Raw genomic sequence first — 19635 nt, 5'->3', positions numbered from 1 at the left:
CAAGATTTATTCACATATATCTTTGTTGTAAAGTCCTTAGGGACGTTTTGGCTGATTTTAAATCTAAAGCCTCTCAACAGGTCCATAAAATACAAAAGGTTGCGCATGGAGTCTATCTTCTCGATCAGGTCTATCCTTCATCCCAATTGTTTCAAGCGCATGCTGGATCTGAAGAATGCTTACCTTCATGTTCCTACACACTTGGCCTTTCAGAAATTGGAAATTCAGAAATCTGTGGAATGCAGTAAAGATAAGGGGGCGCAATTCATTATTATCAATTAAGGGCTCTTCCTTTTGGGCTCTCCTCGGCTTTCAAAGATCTTGGAGAAATGTCAAGCCAGCCAGGGAATGCCCAGAGGATTGGTTTTGTAATTTTTTCATGAAACTTAAAACACAATTTAAAAAAAAAAAAAGGAGGAAGAAGATGATCTTTGGGAAAGCCCTAACACCCTTAAAGTGGTAAATAAACCAAAATTACACATTTACTATATTGAAATTTAACATTGCTTGCATGCAACTGCACCATTTATTTTCTTTTTCAAGTGGTTCTAAAGGAGGAATGTTTTTTACCTTACTGCACTCCATGCAGTAAAGTAAAAACCTTCTTTTTTTTTTTTTTTTTTTTTTTTTTGTACTCCAATCGCTGGAGAATTTTTTCATATACATTTTACACATATTACCTTTTATCCCTTTTTTTTCCCCCCCTCCCTTCCTTATCCCTCCCCCCCCCCCGTCTCTTCTTATCATTCGACTCCTATTATTTCTCTGTATTCCCTTGTGTCCTTAAACTCTTGCCACTCATCCCAAATCTCCTCTTCATTCCCCTGTTCTTCCTCCTCCCAGGTCCTCAGCTGCTCCAACTTTCTTATTTTCTCTACTTTTAACAGCCATTCTTTCCTGGAGGGGGCCTCTTCTTTTTGCCAATTAAAGGGAATCAAGCTCTTAGCTGAGTTTAATAAGTGAGGGAGTAATGTTTTTTTATATTGTTTCACTGACATATGGGTTCCATGAAACATGCATTTCCAAGGATCCAAGGGAATATCTATTTTAGTAATTTTACTTATTAATTCTATAACTTCACTCCAGAATACTTTAATTTTTGGGCACTCCCACCATATATGGGCTATAGTCCCTACCATCTGACATCCCCTCCAGCAAAGTCTTGAACTCTCTACCTGAATTCTTCCCATCTTATCAGGAGTGTTGTACCACCTTGTGATCAATTTATAGTTCATCTCCTCCGTGTTGGTGTCTATCGCGGATTTATGTACTAATTGAAGGCTCTTATCCCACTGTTTGTTGTTACTACACGGGCCGAGGTCTCTTTCCCATTTTTCTTTTAATGTTATTCCTCTCTCTTTTGTTATTGTTAATAGTATTTTATACACATTCGAAATATTGTTTATTATCTTATCTTTAAGACATAATTGCTCAAGAGGGCGGAGGTCGTTTTTATCTCTCAATGGCTGCGGTAGTGACAATGTGAAGTGCTTTAGTTGGATATACCTCCACTCATTTATCTTCCAGTTTTCTTTCCTTTGTTTCAGCTCCGCCAAGGTTATAATTTTCCCCTTCTCTACTATATCCCCTAATTGTGCTTCTCCTTCTTCTATCCATTTACCCAATTCCTTCTCTTCCCCTGGTGCAAAAAATTTTGTGCCCTGTAACGGGATCAGTGGTGAATTGTGTTTCCAATTTTCTTTTTTATGTATATTATCCCAAACCTTAATAGCATGTCTTGTGATTATATGCGTGTTAGTGTCCAGATTTCTAAACCTCTCAGGTATCCATATAACTTTTGCTAGGTGTGTACCACTCATCGTGCTTTCTATTACCACCCAATTTCTATCATTATTTTTTTTTGTCCATTCTATCACCCTTGTGAGTATTGCTGCAAAATAATAATTTTTAAAGTCGGGTAGGGCTAGTCCCCCTTGTCCCTTACCTTTACATAGTGTAGTGTACTTTACCCTTGGCTTTTTGTATTTCCAAATAAAGTGGGATATTAATCTTTTCAGTGTTTTAAAAAATACTTGAGGTAATGAAATCGGAATCATCTGGAATTTATATATAATTTTTGGCAGGATTATCATTTTTATCGTATTTATTCTCCCTATCCAGGAAAAAATTCTCGGAGATAATCTATTTAATTCTGATCTTACTTCATTCAGAAGTTCTAGAAAATTTGTTTTGTAGAGTTTTTCTGGAGTTGGGGTTAATTTTATCCCTAAGTATTTAATCTCATCTTTTCTCCAGTTGAACTGAAATTCTTTTTTTAACATCTCCTCTTCTTGTTTAGGGATATTAATATTTAATATTTCTGATTTTTTTTGATTAATTTTTAAATTGGATAGTTCTCCATATTGTTTCATTATTTTAATTATGTTGGGCAAAGTAATCCTCGGATTACTTATGTAAAGCAGGATATCATCTGCAAAGGCAGATACCTTATGCTCCACTTGTCCCACCTTTATGCCCCCGATGTCCACACTATTTCTAATAGTTGCCAGTAGTGATTCCAAAGATAAGACAAATAACATCGGAGACAAGGGACATCCTTGTCTTGTTCCATTGAGCATTTTAAACGAGTCTGACAAAGTTCCATTGACCTTTACCTTTGCAGTTGGTTGATTATACAAAGTTTTGATCCAGGCTAACATTCTAGGTTTTATTCCCAACTCCACTAGGGTGTTTATCATGAACTCCCAGTCTACCCTGTCAAATGCTTTTTCCGCATCTATTGACAGAAGTAGACTGGGAGCTCTGCTTTTTACCATATGGTCTATCAACAGTATAGTTTTTATCCCATTGTCCCGTCCCTGTCTCCCCGGGATGAATCCTACTTGATCATTGTGTATCCACTCCCCCATTAGGTTCTTCATTCTAGTGGCCAAAATTTTTGTGAATAATTTAGTATCAACATTAAGTAGGGAGATGGGTCTAAAACTAGAACATAGTACCGGGTCTTTTCCCTCTTTCCGTATAACTGTGATTGATGCTGACAGGGCCTCTCTACTCATCTCGTACTGAGTCCCTATTCCGTTTATATATTCTTTAAATCTTGGGATTAAAATGTCCTTAAATTTTTTATAATAACCTATGGTAAACCCATCCGGTCCTGGGCTTTTACCTAGACTCGTTTCTTTAATAGCTCTCTCTATTTCTTGTTCTGAGATTGGTCTTTCTAGGAATGTTAACTTTTCCTCATCTATCTTTGTCAATCCTGCGTCTACAAGGTATTTTTTGATTTTCTCCCTCCTTTCTGTTTCATTCCCCTGTATCTCACCTTTCTTTACTGCATACAGATTTGCGTAGTAGTTTTGGAATTCTTTGGCTATTCCTGTCGTTGTTTGAATTATTTCCCCATTTTTATTTTTAATTTTATCTACAAAATTTTTTCCTTTCTTCTTTTTCAGGATTTTTGCTAGGTTTTTCCCAACCTTATTACTTTCAATGTATTTTTCTTTTATGCATCTTTTCATTTCCTGCTTTATTTCCTGTTCTAGTAGATCTTTCAATTCTTCTCTCTTCACCTCAAGTAAATTATTTATTAATATATCTTGTGTATTTTTATGTTTTTGCTCTAATTGATGTACTTCTGTCATTAGCCTAATCTTATCTTTTATTCTTTCTTTTTTCCTTTGGGTCCCCTTTGAGATAAATATGCCCCTCATATAAGCCTTATGAGCTTCCCATACCATGTCTTTTGGTGCATCTTTTGTATCGTTTATTTGAAAATAGAATTCCAACTCTTTCACTATTTCTTTTTCCCACTTTTTATCTCCAAAAATCTCCTCATTTATTTTCCAAGCATCCATCCTAGGCCGCTCTTTCGCCATTTTTATTTTTACCATAATGGGGGTATGGTCCGACCAAGTCTTGACCCCAATCTCAGCCTCGCTTACCCTTTCGATCCACCTATGTTCGATTAGTATATAATCCAATCTTGAGTATGTTCCATGTACACTTGAGTAACATGTATAATCTCTATCTTTCGGATGGAGAATTCTCCAAATATCTGCCAGTTGATTTGTAAATAATTTTTCCTTTATTTTCTTTGCCTGTACTTTATTTATCCGTAGGGTTTTTGATGTGGTATCTACTTTAGGGTCGAGGCAGAGATTGAGGTCCCCTGCCAGTATGACTCCTCCTTTTTTAAACTCCATTAATTTTCCCAGTACTTTACCTAGGAAGTCTACTTGTCTCTCATTAGGGCTATATATATTTACTAGGGTCAAATCTTCATCTCCTATTTTTCCTCTTAGAAAGAGGTATCTTCCCTCTGGGTCTACCATTCTCGACTCGAGAGCAAATCCAAGGTCCCTAGAGATGCCAATGGCTACTCCCTTGGACTTCCTCCCGGGTGAGTCCGCGTAATACCAGGTAGGATGGCTCTTAGAATATAATCTAATATTAGTTGCATGAGATAAATGAGTCTCCTGTAAGAATGTCAGGTCTGCCTTCAAATAACTAATTTCTTTTAAAATTTTTTTCCTTTTTTCTGGAGAATTTAAACCTCGGACATTGTAAGATAATATGTTAACTATAACCATTGTTTCTTAATCTTCATTACTGTCTTTCTCTATCATCTCTTCAACTCTAAGGTGGCCATAAAAACTGTTCAACCAACACCAGGGATCCCTAAGAGATGGCATTAATCCCTCTGATTTTTCTTGTCTTTTGGGTTCTCTTAATTCTTGTATTTTCTTATAGGAGACGTTTTGATCTATTGACTTCTTTTTCCCTCTTTCTTCCCCTTTCCTCTTCCCACCCCTACCCTCCCCTCCCCCAACTATTCCCGGTCCCTCCATCAGGGTTGTCGATTCTCCTTCCTCCCTTTCCAATCGACTTGTGGCCGAGGTCGAGCTCTGCTAGTGGTCACCGTTCCCTCCCATCTTCCCTACCGTAGGGTCTAATGGTGACGGCCCGCTGATCTCCATAGGGCCACCTGTTTTTTATTCTTACTTGCTCCTCCTCCCCTCCTCCCCTTCTTCCGCCAGCCCTCCCCCCCTCCCCCAATCCCCCGGTCCCCCCAGTCCCTTTTCATCCTTTTGTTTTCATCTTTTTCTTCTGTTTCCACTGATTCAATTCTCCTTCATCAACTTCTTCCTCTGGGCACTCCTGGTCTGTCCAGCCTGGAATATCTATGAGTGGGATTTTTACTGCTTCACAAAAGTCTTTGGTTTCCTCTGGGTATCTAAGTAGTACTGTCCTCCCATCTCTTCTCACTCCTAAGCCTGCAGGGAAGTTCCAAAAGTATTGTATATCTTTTTTCTTTAATATTTCTACCATTGGTCTAAGAATGCGTTTTCTGTTAATTGTCTCTTTTGCCAGGTCTGGGAAAATCTGAATGTCCTCCCCGTCATATTTTAATTCCGGTCTACTTCTCATTTTCTCCCAGATCTGGGCCCTTGTCTCGTATTTATGGAATCTTGCAATCACATCTCTTGTTTTCTCTTTTGGTAGATTGGTTGGTTTACGCAACCTATGAATTCTCTCAAACTCAATTTTATCTGTGGTCGCCTTTCCCAGCAGAGGGTTAAATAACTTCTCCAGGGTTTCTTCTAATTTTTCTGTTGGCCCTTTCTCTGGTAATCCTCTTATTCTCAGATTTTTTCTACGATTTCTATTCTCCTGATCTTCGATTTTGTATAACATATTTCTCTGCTCCATTTTCATTTTTCTCATTTGTTCTTTTAGATTTTTTAGTTCTTTTCCTTGGGACTCCACCTTCTCTTCTATTTCTTCTACTCTGCCCAGAATATGCCCAAAGTCGGCGTGTAAGGTAGCCATCTCGGCTTTGATGGATCTTTCAAGGCTGGCAAACATTTCCCGCATTTCTGATTTTGATGGTGGATAATCTTTTTCATTAAATTTCTCTTCTCTATTCATGTCTCCATCCTCTATTGTTATACTGCTTTCTCTTGACACTTGTAGGCTTTCTTCTCCACTTACTCCTATATGCTTTTGATTCTTAATTTTCTTGGTTCCCTCTGTATTTTGTTTGGGTCTAACAACCGGTTGATCCTCTTGCTGTGTGTTTTGATCTTTTCCCTCAGATGTCATGTATTTTTTAATTGTTCCTGGGCTTGCTGTAGTTTTTGGAGGTTTCCCTGCCACTTCCTTTGCCGGTTTACCTCTCATTGTGGATTCGGCTCTGGGGAATAAGCCCTCAGTATAGCTTCCTCTTATGTCTCAGTATGAACTAAATATCATATATATCATTCAGTGATTCAGGTAAGAGAGGTCCCACACTTTTTGCACGACAGTCTCCCTAGTTCTTAAGCTATAGACTCACGCATGATAATATAGCTGTGCTACCAGGGGAAGCAGTTTGTTGAAATCAAACGTATGAAAACCCTGGTGGTTTCCCCTCTCACTCAAGCACTCAGACTCCCGCACGTCTCTCAATGCGCGCAAGCAAGATCTGAGGGGCCTCCGCACTCACCCAAGTGAGTAGAGTCTCGCACTTTTTCCAGGGCCGTTCAACTGGCTCCAAAGCATACACTCGTAAATAAATACTGTAGCAGTGCTTTCTAAGAAAGCTAGTATTTGAGATTGGTCATATAGGAATTCTGGGGGGTTTCCCCTCTCATTCAAACAGGCAGAGTCCCGAACCTTTTCAACACAAACCCACCTTCTCTTAAGCCTTATACTCATAGATGACAATATGTCTTTGCTTTCAGAGAGGGCCGGTATATTATATCCAATGAAGGAGGATTCTAGGGGGTTTCCCCCTTCCCTAAGTAAGCAGAGTCCCACACATTTTTTCCAAACAGTCCCGACAATTCTTAAGCTATACACTCATGAAAGATAATCTAGCAGTACTTCCAAGGAGGGCTGATATTGAAATCCTGTGCAATAAGTCCTGGGGGGTTTCCCCTCTACCATAAGTAAGCAGTGTCCCGCACAATTTTCAGAACCATCCCCCTGAATCATTAAACTGTAAACTCATAGATGAAAATATACAGATGCTTTCACAAAGGTCTGGGAATGAGATCAGGTGTAGTGCAATTCTATAGGGGTTTCCCCTCATACTTTGGTAAACAGATTCCCGCACATTTTTTCTCAACAGTCTCGTTGACTCTTAAGCTATATACTCCTGGGTGATAATTTAACAGTGCTTCAAGGAAGGCTGATTTTAGGATCCAACGCAGGGGGGTTCTAGGGGATTTCCCCTCTCGCTTAAATAAGCATAGTCCCGCACTATTTTCAGATAAGTCCCTCTGTTCTATTAAACTGCATGCTCATAGATGATAATAAGACAGTGCTTTTTAAGAAGAGCTAATGTTGAGAAATAAACGTACAACCTCTCTGGGGGGTTTCCCTCGCACTCAAGCAAGCAGGGTCCCACACCACTTTTCCATCACAGTCACATTAGCTCTTAAGTTATATAAGTAAGCAGAGTCCCACACATTTTTTCCAAACAGTCCCGACAATTCTTAAGCTATACACTCATGAAAGATAATCCAGCAGTACTTTCAAGGAGGGCTGATATTGAGATCATGTGGAATAGAATCCTGGGGGGTTTCCCCTCTACCATAAGTAAACAGCGTCCCGCACAATTTTCAGAACCATCCCTCTGACTCATTAACCTATAAACTCATAGATGAAAATATACTGATACTTTCACGAAGGACTAGGAATGAGATCAAATGTAGTGCAATTCTATAGGGGTTTCCCCTCATACTTTGGTAAACAGAGTCCCGCACATTTTTTCTCAACAGTCTCATTGACTCTTTAAGCTATATACTCCTGGGTGATAATTTAACAGTGCTTCAAGGAAGGTTGATTTTATGATCCAACGCAGGGGGGTTCTAGGGGATTTCCCCTCTCGCTTAAATAAGCATAGTCCCGCACTTTTTTCAGATTAGTCCCTCTGTTCTATTAAGCTACATACTCATAGATGATAATAAGACAGTGCTTTTTAAGAAGAGCTGATGTTAAAAAATAAACGTACAACCTCTCTGGGGGTTTCTCTCGCACTCAAGCAAGCAGGGTCCCACATCATTTTTCCATCACAGTCACATTAGCTCTTAATTTATACACTCCAAAATGATGATAGTATTTTTAAGAAAGACTGTTTTGATATCGTTCATATGAAAATTCTGGGGGGTTTCCCCTCTCACCAGTCCCCTTCGGCTAATCTGTGGCGTCCCTTGTAGAGTGGTATGGTGGGGATGATTACGATATCCAATGTTGCTGGGTCTCTCCAGACTGGATCCCTCCAGCACTGGCCCCTCGACGGTGTTCACTCCAATCAAACCTTCTCTCCTGATCCTGGACGCCGGCTCTCCCAGCTTCTCAGCAGCTCCTGCACTCGGCGGCCACCTCTCCAATACACAGCCGATTCCAGTCTCCCGGAGGGACCCAGGGTGCTCGTTCTCCCTCCTCCAAGCCTCAGGGGGGGTCGGCAACCAGGACCGGGTCGGGGCCTCCGGGTAGCAGGGTGGGTGGGGGGGCAGCGGGATCCAGCTAGGCAGGCATCGAGGCTAGGTGAGAGAGCATTCCCTCACATCTCTCTGGGCGGTGGCTCAGAGACTCAGCAGGCCGTCGGGATCAGCTCCATTAGCAGGCTCCTCCCTCCATCAGGGCTGACCCACAAGTAAAAACCTTCTAAATGCAACTTCCCCCACAGCCTCTCTAAATACATACTTGAGCCCAATCTAAACCCAGCGATGCGCATGAGAGCCAAAGCTCTCTTGGGTCTCTCGCTCCTCATTGACTCAGATACAGCAGCAGAAGCCATTGACTTGCACTACTGTCAAATAGAGCCAGTGAGGAGGAAGCTGGTTACACAGCACGCACAAGTGCCTCCATAGCAAGCGGCTTGCTATGGGGGGGGGGGGGGTAGTGGATCCAGGAGTGCCAGCAGGGTACCCGAGAATAGGATCGGGGCTGCTGTTTGCAAAACTATTGTATAGAACAGGTAAGTAGAACATGTTTATTTTAAAACAATAAAAACAAGGCTTTAATATTACTTTGCTGCTATCCAAAAGGTGCCCCTTTGCTCCTTCATCCAGACTGAACACACTCTAATACAGGAGTTGTGTTACTGGCCAGATCACCAGGTTAAAACAGAGGGGAAAAAAGCCTAAGAAAATAAACCTAATGCAGCCACCACCACATCTAATAATTGGTAAGCTGCAATACAATACATTGTTGTTTTGCGATTTATTACCACTTTAGGATTCGGAGCATTGAGATCCAAAATTTACATATGGATCTTTTGTTCACACAGAAATGGTTCCAAGGCCTAAATCAATAAATTAATCAATGTCGTAAGTCAACCATTAATTCATCTCTGGTTGTCAAATATGTGGGTTACAACATTCATTCCAGAGATCAGAAATTCTTTCTCCCAGAGGAAAAGATCCTCAAGACAGACCAGCAGATAGCACTGCTACAGACAAAAGAGCAGGTTTTGTTAAGGTTGGTCATAGCAGTGACAGTCCTTATAGCCTAATGAATGCGTGCATCACAGCCATTCCTTAGGCCCGTCTTTACCAGAGGCCCCTGCAGTTTTTCCTTCTAAGGGTTTGGAATGGCACCAAGGAGACCCTCAACAGCAATGTAAAGATTCCAACAAGAATTAAATGAGCCCTCTAGTAGTGAAAATCCCAGGTACATCTTTCCAAGAGCCTTCTTTGGAGTTGGCCGGTCTCTCAAATAAAGACAACCGATGCGAGCTCCTGGGGGTCAGGAGCTCATCTAAATGGCAAGGTAGCACAGGGACAGTGAGTCAAGAGCGAAGTCAAGCAAAGCTATGAAAGGCTTTCAAGAGGAGGTGAAAGAACACCATCTCAAGATGGTTTGACCGCAAATTCCCAGTGGGTTATATGGATTTAAGCCTGGAGGTACAAATAGTCCAGCCCTGAAAAGAATGGGTCAGAACATTCTGGATTGGGCAGAAGTCAATCTGGCCTCTTTCAGAAAAGCATGTAAAAAGGCATACAGAACACTCTAGAAGATTTCCCTAGTCTTCAACAGGTGTTGCAAGACGAATGGCCCCTCAATCCAGAAGTTTTCTTCTCTCCGGTAGATAAGTGGGGCAGCCAGAGATGGATCTTTTTGCCTCCCAGACAGAAAAAACGACAGATTTTTTTCACTCCCAATCCAAGGGTTGCAGCTCTAGCGATGGATGCCCTTGGCCTTTCAGTCTTGGATAAGCCTTTCACCCATTCAGACTGATTCCAGAATTCCTTAAGAAGTTTTCTCGGGAAAGGATGATTCTGATCCGGATAACACTTTTTTTTAGCCCAAGGGACCTTGGTCTTCTCTTCTCCAGGCCACAGTCCCCAAGTATTCCAGGGAGGACCTATTATCTCAAGGACCAATTTGGCACCCTCAAGTAGCCGTATTGAAGCGGTTGGTGTGGTTTCTGAGGAACAGATTTTGAAACCCTAAGGTTTTTCAGGTAGAGTGCTTCATTCACCCATATGAGTGAGGATAAACCCCCCCACCCCTCCCGTGTAAGGACTAAGTTGAACCCACTTGAGTTTACATACAGCTGAGTGTTCTTTCATCACCCCCATGTGACAGGGCTGTGTGCCTGAGCAGGAGAGCACCAGGAGAGGGTCACATGCCTTCTATACCCCCTAAAAAATTGGTATTTTTCTTTTCTTTTTCAGGCAAGAAGAGTGGAGGGGAGCAAATTTAGATACAAGCAGCTGTAAGGGCCAGGATTAAAGTGAACTTGTTTTGCCTGGAATGTGGAAAATAGACTTGTTTTAAAAGACAAGCAGTCCTTTTTAACATATAAGCTTTATTTTAGTCCAGATCATGTACTGAGTACATAGAGAAGCAGTGGTCATTACACTGCCAATTACATTGTGTGCAAATATTGACACAATGTAATCTAATAACTAAGGATGAAAGGCCTAGGGCCATGTTTTTGAAGTAGTGAATGATCAGTTTGCATGTGCAGTGCTGCTGTCACATTTATACAGAATGTTAGCCATCTGCATTTGCTCTATTAGGTCTTCCCTTTATCATTGGAAAATGCAAGTCTCATAAACAGCAATGAAACTGTGAAGCCAAACAGTGAAATGAAACAGAAATGTTACATTTACCCCAAATAATTTCCCTACAGTTCCAATAGAAGACCCACCACATTTTAATTGTATTGTAACTGTATTATCTTCCCTCATATTGTAAAGATGTGTGCAAACTGTTGGCACTATATAAATCCTGTATAATAATAATAATTTGATTACACTCATTTATCACATATTAAATATGCTGTAAAAGAAGATCTTAGCCATCCTCCCACTAGACCTGCCAGTGGGAGAACTTAGGATTTCAACAAAATGTGTACAGCAGAAGAGATCCAATCCAACAAGCAACTGTGCCTAGATTTGACCTCTTTTTATAAAAGAATCCTTGTGTCTAAATGAAGACCTGGCCTATATGAACTTCCATTTTGTTGGCTCTAGAGAAGTGACAATTCGCTTACACATAGATTACTTTAACATAGATAAATAACCTTTCAGATAAGTTTATATATGTAGTAAAATAGTTTTATTTAAAAAACTATTTGCTTGAATGTATATTATGCAGGTGCATCTCATAAAATTAGAATATCATTACAAAGTGAATGTCAGTAATTCAATTCAAAAAGTGAAACTCATATTTTATATAGTAGTACTTTTGGCAGTGTAGGCATGTGCCAGGTCCATAAAGATGGTCAGCAGAGGGAAGCATGATGTGCTGTAGAATTTCCTGGTAGAGGGCTGTGCTGACTTTGGACTTGAAAAAAATACAGTGGACCAAACACCAGCAGATGACATAGATCCCCAAATCATCACTGACTGTGTAAACTTCACACTGGACCTCATGCAACTTGGATTCTGTGCCTCTTCCTCCAGACTCTGGGACCTTGATTTCCAAATGAAATGCAATACAGTCCATGATGATTTGGGGAGCCATGTCATCTGGTGTTGGTCCACTGTGTTTTATCAAGTCCAAGCCCTCTACCAGGAAATTCTAGAGCACTTCATGCTTCCCTCTGCTGACCAGCTTTATTAAGATGCTGATTTCATTCTTTCAGCAGGACTTGCACCTGCCCATACTGCCAAAAGTACCAATACTTGGTTTAATGATCATCGTATCACTGTGCTTAATTGACCAGCAAACTCGCCTGATGTAAACCCCATAGAGCAGTGGTCCTCAACCCCGGCCTACAGGGCCCACTAACAGGCCAGATTTGCAAAATAAATGAAATGCATCACAGGTGATATAATTTGCTGCTCAGTGATTGCAGTACTCTAGTCTGCATCTCCCCAAGGTAATACCTAAAATCTGGCCTGTTAGTGGGCCCTGTAGGCCAGGGTTGAGGACCACTGCCATAGAGAATCTGTAGGGTATTGTCAAGAGCAAGATGAGAGTCACAAGACCCAACAATGCAAATGAGCTGAAGGCCGCTATCAAAGAAACCTGTGCTTCCATAACCTCACCAACCTGACTAAGTATTGAGTGCATACTATACTTTACATGGGCATACTTTTCAGTAAGCCAACATTTCTGTATACAAAATTATTTTTATTTTTTATGTAATATTTTTTTTTTCTGAGATACTGAATTTTGTGCCTTCACTAGCTGTGAGCCAGAATCATCAAAATTAAAAGAAAGAAATGCTCGAAATATATCATGTGTGTAAGGCATCTATATAAAATATATGAGTTTCACTTTTTTAATTGAATTACTGAATAAATTAAACTTTTTGATGATTTTCTATTTTTACGAGATTCACCTGCTACATTCTGTTTCATTTTGATAGACAATACACAACAAAAAGGACAAGGAGCGCCACCAAGTGTAGATAATTTAATAAAAATATAAAGGGTTAAAATTTTGGTTTTAAAGAATACATTCACTTCTACAAAAAAAAAAAAAACAAAGATATTAAAATGATAAATGCACTTTTTTTGCAGGTAAAAATAAAAAATATTCATTCAGCAGATCGTAGGTGTAATGCCACAGTCCTGCCGACTGTCTCTGTAGCTGTCTGCCTGTACCTACGAAACAGGCAGGCAGTTACAATCTGACAGGAAGCTCAGTGAACTACCTACAGCCATTAACATCGCTATGGTAGCCCATTAAGAGCTAAAAGCCGGGAGCCACAAAGGCTGTCAGGACTTTTAGTTTTCCCATTCATAGAACACTACGAACAGATGACTCGGCCAGGCAGGTGGAGCCCCGCACAGGTGCGTTTTTTTGCAAATTGTAACAGCGAGCGGGGGAAGAGGGTCCCCCGTATGCTGTGAAAATGGAGACTTTGGATTGGATGGGGGGGGGGGGTCGATATGGGTGTAACATGCAACAAAAGGTGAACTTATTCTTTAATAAGTTATCTACACCCAGCTCCTTATCATTTTTGTTTTGTGGACCATTGATTATTCTTTGCTCTACAGAGGAGCTGAAGCCTTTTGTATAGTGAATCTATTGGATTTTAGTGGGACTTTCATGTCAATTCAACTCAACTCAACCACCCCAGCTTCCTTGGCACCATAAATATACATATTACAACAAACAATACATACCTTCTTCTTTTTGAGGGAATCCAACCCACTGGATCAAAGCAAAGAGCAGAAGTATCACAAGAGATGCCATTCCGATCCCTCTAAATGTTTCTGCCGCACCTAAAGTATCAGAAGATATAATCATTAGCAGAGTAGTTAAAGAAGGATTATTACACAGGATCTCCTATGGTCAGTGACTGTGAATGGATCCTTACATTTTTGTACCTACGGAGACCATTTTCTCTACACTTCACATATTAGGACATGTAGTAGTGAGGTTCACATTCTCTATACCAAAGAAAAAACCCAGTTTTGCTTCCAGTGTTCCTTATATCCAGATGTATTTCTTTTCATAATTTAGAATTCTATGTGCTGCCACGGAACATGTTTAAAATAAGCCATGAAGGCATGTAAAAACAATAAGCATGGTTACTGCAGGAAAGTCCACTTTATAGAATAAATCGAAGGACGTTACCATTTTTATCTGAATATTTATGAAACATTTGCCAGTATGTTATGTGCATATGTTAACCAACCGGAAAAGATCATGGACTAAGTAAACCGATAGGCAGGAGCAGTCAGTGATGGTGATGCACCTAGCAATATTGCTAGTTTTTCCAGCCTGAGAAAACTAAAAAAAAAGTACTGTTGTCCTTGTTTTTTCAGTTATTAGAAAAGTACTTTTGAACAAAATTGCACAAACTAAAACCAAAAATCTTAATAACCTACCAAAAAAATTCACCAAGACACCGCCAATCATGGCACCGCATCCTCTACCAAGTCCAAGGTGGAGGCCCTGAAGGATTCCCTGTGCAGTTGTCCGTAATGCAGGAGGAACTGCAGCACTGAGATATGAAATGCAGGCAGCCCATATGGCTGCATGGGTCACACCTGGAAAGAAGAACAGAAAATGCCATCAAAACAGACATCGAATTTTATCCAATAAACTTTTGATTTGTTGATACACCATTTCTAGAATCATTTGTTGTCTTCTGGATCATCTCTAAGGGTGCACACAAACAAACATCACAGAAAAAAAAAAACAGTATTGGACTGGAAGGGGGAAATCTGTGGGATCTAAGTTACCATTTAGGGATTGTGCTCCTTACACTGCACTCGTTTTAGCATTGTACAAGTCAGAAATTTTTTTTTAGCTAAACACCTATTCTCCTACATTGGGCTATAGGTACCATGCGCAATGTGGTTTGCATGAGCCCTTCATTTTTTTTTCTCCTGGTTAATATAAGGGAAAGCTGGTCAAACTCTGTCCATTTCCTGCTAAATCGGCTAATGGGTTGCCCTGCATGGACCACTTTGCTCAACAAAACCTTAACCTGAAATCTGGCTGTTTTCTGCCCAGCTCCCACTAATCAGCTGCAGTCATTGTTTGGGTATTCTTACAGCTGGCACTCACCAATAGGAGAGATTCAGCCATCTTTGCTGTTTAGCTTAGATGGAGGACCTCGTTAGATTTCTTACGTTCAGCATGCAGGCAGAATGAAAAAAATAAATTAGAAAAATCTATACACATATGGTAAGTAGGTCTACAGATGCCCTAAAATGTACGTAGCATGACTAAGAGAGTTCTAAAGCAATCTTTTATTAAGAAAATGTATTACCTTTTCAACACTACTCTTGACATGTCCTAGAGCTCCCCTGCCAAATATTACAGCTATATAGATGTACTGCCTCTGCACAGTGTGGGGGAAATTATAAAGATACTACCTCCACCATGTAAAAGTGCATGGCGGAACTGAAGACACAAAACACAAGGCCTTATAGGAGGGGGAGGTACAAGGCATTCTTCTTGCTTCATTTACAGCATTTAATACATCAGGCAAGATGATTATTACTCCTATCTTATTGCAAAAAAAAAAAAAAAAAAGCTACCTGAGGATATAACAGCCAGACAGAAAAGGCTGTAGGCATATGGAAATTACTCCTACCTTTAGTGTATTTACTACATAAATAATACATATACACGTGTCACCAATAATAACCACTATAACAGATGTACTAACAGCTAGAATCTCATTTTTACGTACAACCAGGAATGTCCAGAGTTTAATCAAAGAATAGTGTGTGGCTTTATTTGAAAGTCTGAATCAGGCTGTATTATTTTCATATATTATATGTGTGTGTATATATATATATATATATATATATATATATATATATATTATACAGTGCTCAGCATAAATGAGTACACCCCTTTTGAAAAGTAAGGGCTCTTTCACACGGTCCGCCTCCGTAGGCGGATCCATGCTGCTCAGCAGGGGATCGTAAGCACAGATCCCCCGCTGATAAGGAAGGTGACATCTCCCTCTCCGCTCTGTGTACTTTCATGTAAAGAGCTAAGGTTAATAATATAACTTAGATTGCAAAATCTTCATTTTTACTCAAGTTAGTTGATGCAAAAATTAATACACCCCACAACAAAAACTAGTATTTTGTATCCCCTCATTGATTTGAAAGGACAGCACCAAGTCTTTCAGGCATGGAATAAACAAGTTGGCGACATATTGCAACATCTATCTTTTTCCATTGTACAAGAAAGACCTCTTTTAGAGATGGATGGAGAGTGATGCTCAACTTGTCTCTTCAGAATCCCCATAGGTGTTCGATTGGGTTCAGATCAAGAGGCATACCAGGCCACTGAATCACTTTCACCCTGTTCTTCAGAAATTCAACAGTGGCCTTAGATGTGTGTTTGGATCATTGTCATGTTGGAAAAATGCATGACGACCAAGGGCGCGGAGTGATGGTAGCATCTTCTCTTTCAATATAGAGCAGTACATCTGTGAATTCATGATACCATCAATGAAATACAGCTCCACAGGACGCTGCCACCACCATGTTTCACTGTAGGCACCGTGCATTTTTCTTAGTACTTCTCACCTTTGAGACGCCATACAGTTTTGAAGCCATCGGTGCCGAAAACATTTATCTTGGTCTCATCACTCCAGAGTACAGAGGCTTCCTTCGTGGATGACACCATGCATGCCATTTCTCGGCAGTGTATGCCGTATTGTGTCACGGGAAACAGTTCCCCCAGTTTGGCTTTCTACTTCTTTAGCTAACTGCAGTGAACTTGCATGGTGATTTTCCTGTAACCCTTTTCATCAGAAGACGCTCCTGTTGAGGTGTTAACTTCCGTGGATAGTCTGGACGGCTCTGTGAGATGGTTGCAGCTCCATCTTTGTTAAACTTTTGCTACAGTATTCTGACTGATAAGTAAAGCTTTGCTGATCTTCTTGTAGCCTTCACCTTTCTTATGTAAATAAATCATTTTCTTTCTCAGGCCTTGTGACATTTCTCTTCCATGTGGTGACATCATGAAATGTGAAGGGGTTTTCTTTGTTAGGTAATGCCCTTTTTTAATCAACTGTCTGCTGGACACCAGATTGTTCTCACCTGTAGTTGAATTGTTGTTAATTAGGATTTTGTTATCTAAGGCTGGCCATACATTATACAATTTTCTGTACAATTTTCTTGAAATTTACATTTAACTATGTAGTACAAAGGCCTAATAATTGGATACAAGTGTTGTTTAGCTTTGACCTCATATTATGTGGTTTGTGGTAAATCTAACAGAAAATTGAACATGTATGGCCAGCCTAAGATTTTGGCTTTGCTTTAACTGGGGTGTACTCATTTTTGCAACATGGTCTTAAAATAATTTGTTAGGAAAAATACATTTTTCTGTATGAAAATCTTGGTTGCAATCAATGGCCCATATTTGTGGGAGTATTTTGTAGTATAGTGTCCCATAGAAAATGTTGATTCTGAAAGGAAAATAATGGTTTTCTGCCAAATCAGTTGGGGTGTACTCATTTATGCTGAGCAATAAATAAATAAATATATATATATATATATATATATATATACACACATACATACATTATATATGTATGTGTGTGTGTGTGTGTGTGTATATACATATATATGTGTGTGTGTGTGTATATACATATATATGTGTGTGTGTGTATATATACATATATATGTGTGTGTGTGTGTGTGTGTGTTCAAAACAAATTAAGGGCCCTTTCACACATACGGTCCATTCAGTTCATCAGTTCAGTCACATCAAAATGTATCCATTTTCCATCCGTTTTTCCATCTGTTTTTCGTCAGTTGTCATCCATTTTTTTGTCCGATCCTTTTTTTTGACGGATGAAAAATAGGGCATTCATCCGTTCAAAAAAACGGACATTGACGGAAGCGGATGAAAACGGATGTTAACTGATGATCATCCGTTGTCATCCGTTTTTACATAGAGATACATTGATGTCCGTTTTTCATCCGTCAACGGATGGATGAAAAATGGACAAACGGACAGCATCTGTGAAAGGGGTCTAACGGCTCTTTCACACGGACGTTCCGTATGTCCGTAAATCACCCCATCCGTTTGCGGGTGATATACGGACATAATGCATGTCTATGGCATTGCGGATGTCAGCGGATGACCATCCGCTGACATCCGATTTGTGTCCTTTCAGTTCTGTTCCGCAAACGGATGGGATTATATGTGGACATACGGAGCGGATGACACAAGTGTCATCCGTGTCTGTGAAAAAAAAAAAAATGCCGCAGAGGAGATAAAAAACTGAGCGGCCGTGTGAAAGAGCCCTAAGGGAACACTTTTTAATCAGAGTATAACATCAAGTCAATTAAACTCCTGTGTTATTGATCTGGTCAGTTATGTAGCAGTGGGGTTTGTTAATCAGTTCCGGCTGCTTTGGTGTTAATGAGGCAATCTCCAAAACAGAATGGTTTTACAGGTGGAGGCCACTGAAATTTTCTTTCACTACTCATCTCTTCTGACTTTTTTCATTAGTTTTGCATTTGGCTAGGGTCAGTGTCACCCTACTGGTAGCATAAGCCGATACCTGGACCCTATGGAGCTTGCGCAGGCAGTGCCAACTCCTCCAGGATGCAACATCAATATGTGCCCTTGCCAGAAGGTTTGCTGTGTCTCCCAGAGTCTCAAGAGCATGGAGGCGATTCCAGGAGACAGGCAGTTACTCTAGGAAAGCTGGACAGGGCCAAACAAGGTCCTTAACCCATCAGCAGGATCGGTATCTGCACATTTGTGCAAGGAAGAACAGGATGAGCACTGCCAGAGCTCTACAAAATGACCTCCAGCAGGTCACTGGTGTGAATGTCTCTGACCAAAAAAAAAAATCAAACAGACATCATGAGGGTGGCCTGATGGCCCAACGTCCTCCAATGGGCCTTGTGCTCACTTCCTGGCACCGTGGAGCTCGATTGGCATTTGCCATTGAACACCAGAATTGGCAGGTCCGCCACTGGTGCCCTATGCTTTTCACAGATGAGTGCAGGTTCACCCTGAGCACATGTAACAGAAGTGAAATGCGAAGCTGCGCAAAACATTATGCTGCTTGTAACATTGTTCAGCATGACTGGTTTGGTGGTGGGTCAGTGATGGTCTGGGAAAGCATATTCATGGAGGGATGCACAGACCTCTACATGCTAGACAAGTGCACCCTGACTGCCATTAGGTATTGAGATGAAATCTTTGAACCCATTTTCAGACCCTACGCTGGTGCAGTGGGTCCTGGGTTCCTCCTGGTGCACGACAATGCCTGGCCTCATGTGAGGAGAGTATGCAGCCAGTTCTTGGAGGATGAAGGAATTGCTACCATTGAATGACCCCCACACTCGCTTGATCTAAATCCAATAGAACACCTCTAGGACATTATGTTTTAGTCCATCTGGCGCCACCAGGTTGAACCTCAGTCTGTTTAGGAGCTCAGTGATGCCCTGGTCCAGATTTGGGAGGAAATACCCCAGGACACCATTCGTCTCAAAAGAAGCATGCCCCGAAGTTGTCAGGCATGCTTACAAGCAACTGAGGACCATTTTGTGTTGCTGCAATGAAATTTCAGCAAAATGGGACTAGCCTGCTTCATTATTTTTTCACTTTGATGTTCGGGGTGTCTTTGAATTCAGCCCTCTGTAGATTGATCATTTTCATTTCCAACAAAACGATGTGGCATCCAAACCCATTACCCAGTCAATATCAGTATAGATATTCAACATTATATTTCTCCCCATTGAGATTGGATGTGCTCCTTTAATTTTTTTGTGAATA

The 19635-nt window shown here is 40.6% G+C and overlaps 1 protein-coding gene across 3 annotated transcripts in view; it reads right to left on the bottom strand.

Moving 5' to 3' along the window:
- Positions 1-19635, bottom strand: part of MFSD6 (major facilitator superfamily domain containing 6) — an 86469-nt gene that overhangs the window by 22841 nt on the left and 43993 nt on the right. For all 3 annotated transcript variants that reach the window (XM_082260049.1, XM_082260050.1, XM_082260051.1), the window contains exons 3-4: positions 14250-14411; positions 13542-13640 (exon numbers count right to left, since the gene is read on the bottom strand). In XM_082260049.1, coding sequence (XP_082116175.1) covers positions 13542-13640; positions 14250-14411 — 261 coding nt within the window. The remainder of the gene's footprint in view (positions 1-13541; positions 13641-14249; positions 14412-19635) is intronic.

This window comes from Pelophylax lessonae, assembly GCF_965119305.1.
Source record: "Pelophylax lessonae genome assembly, chromosome: 6".
Lineage (NCBI taxonomy): Eukaryota > Metazoa > Chordata > Amphibia > Anura > Ranidae > Pelophylax > Pelophylax lessonae.
This window is presented reverse-complemented; position numbering and strand designations above follow the sequence as displayed.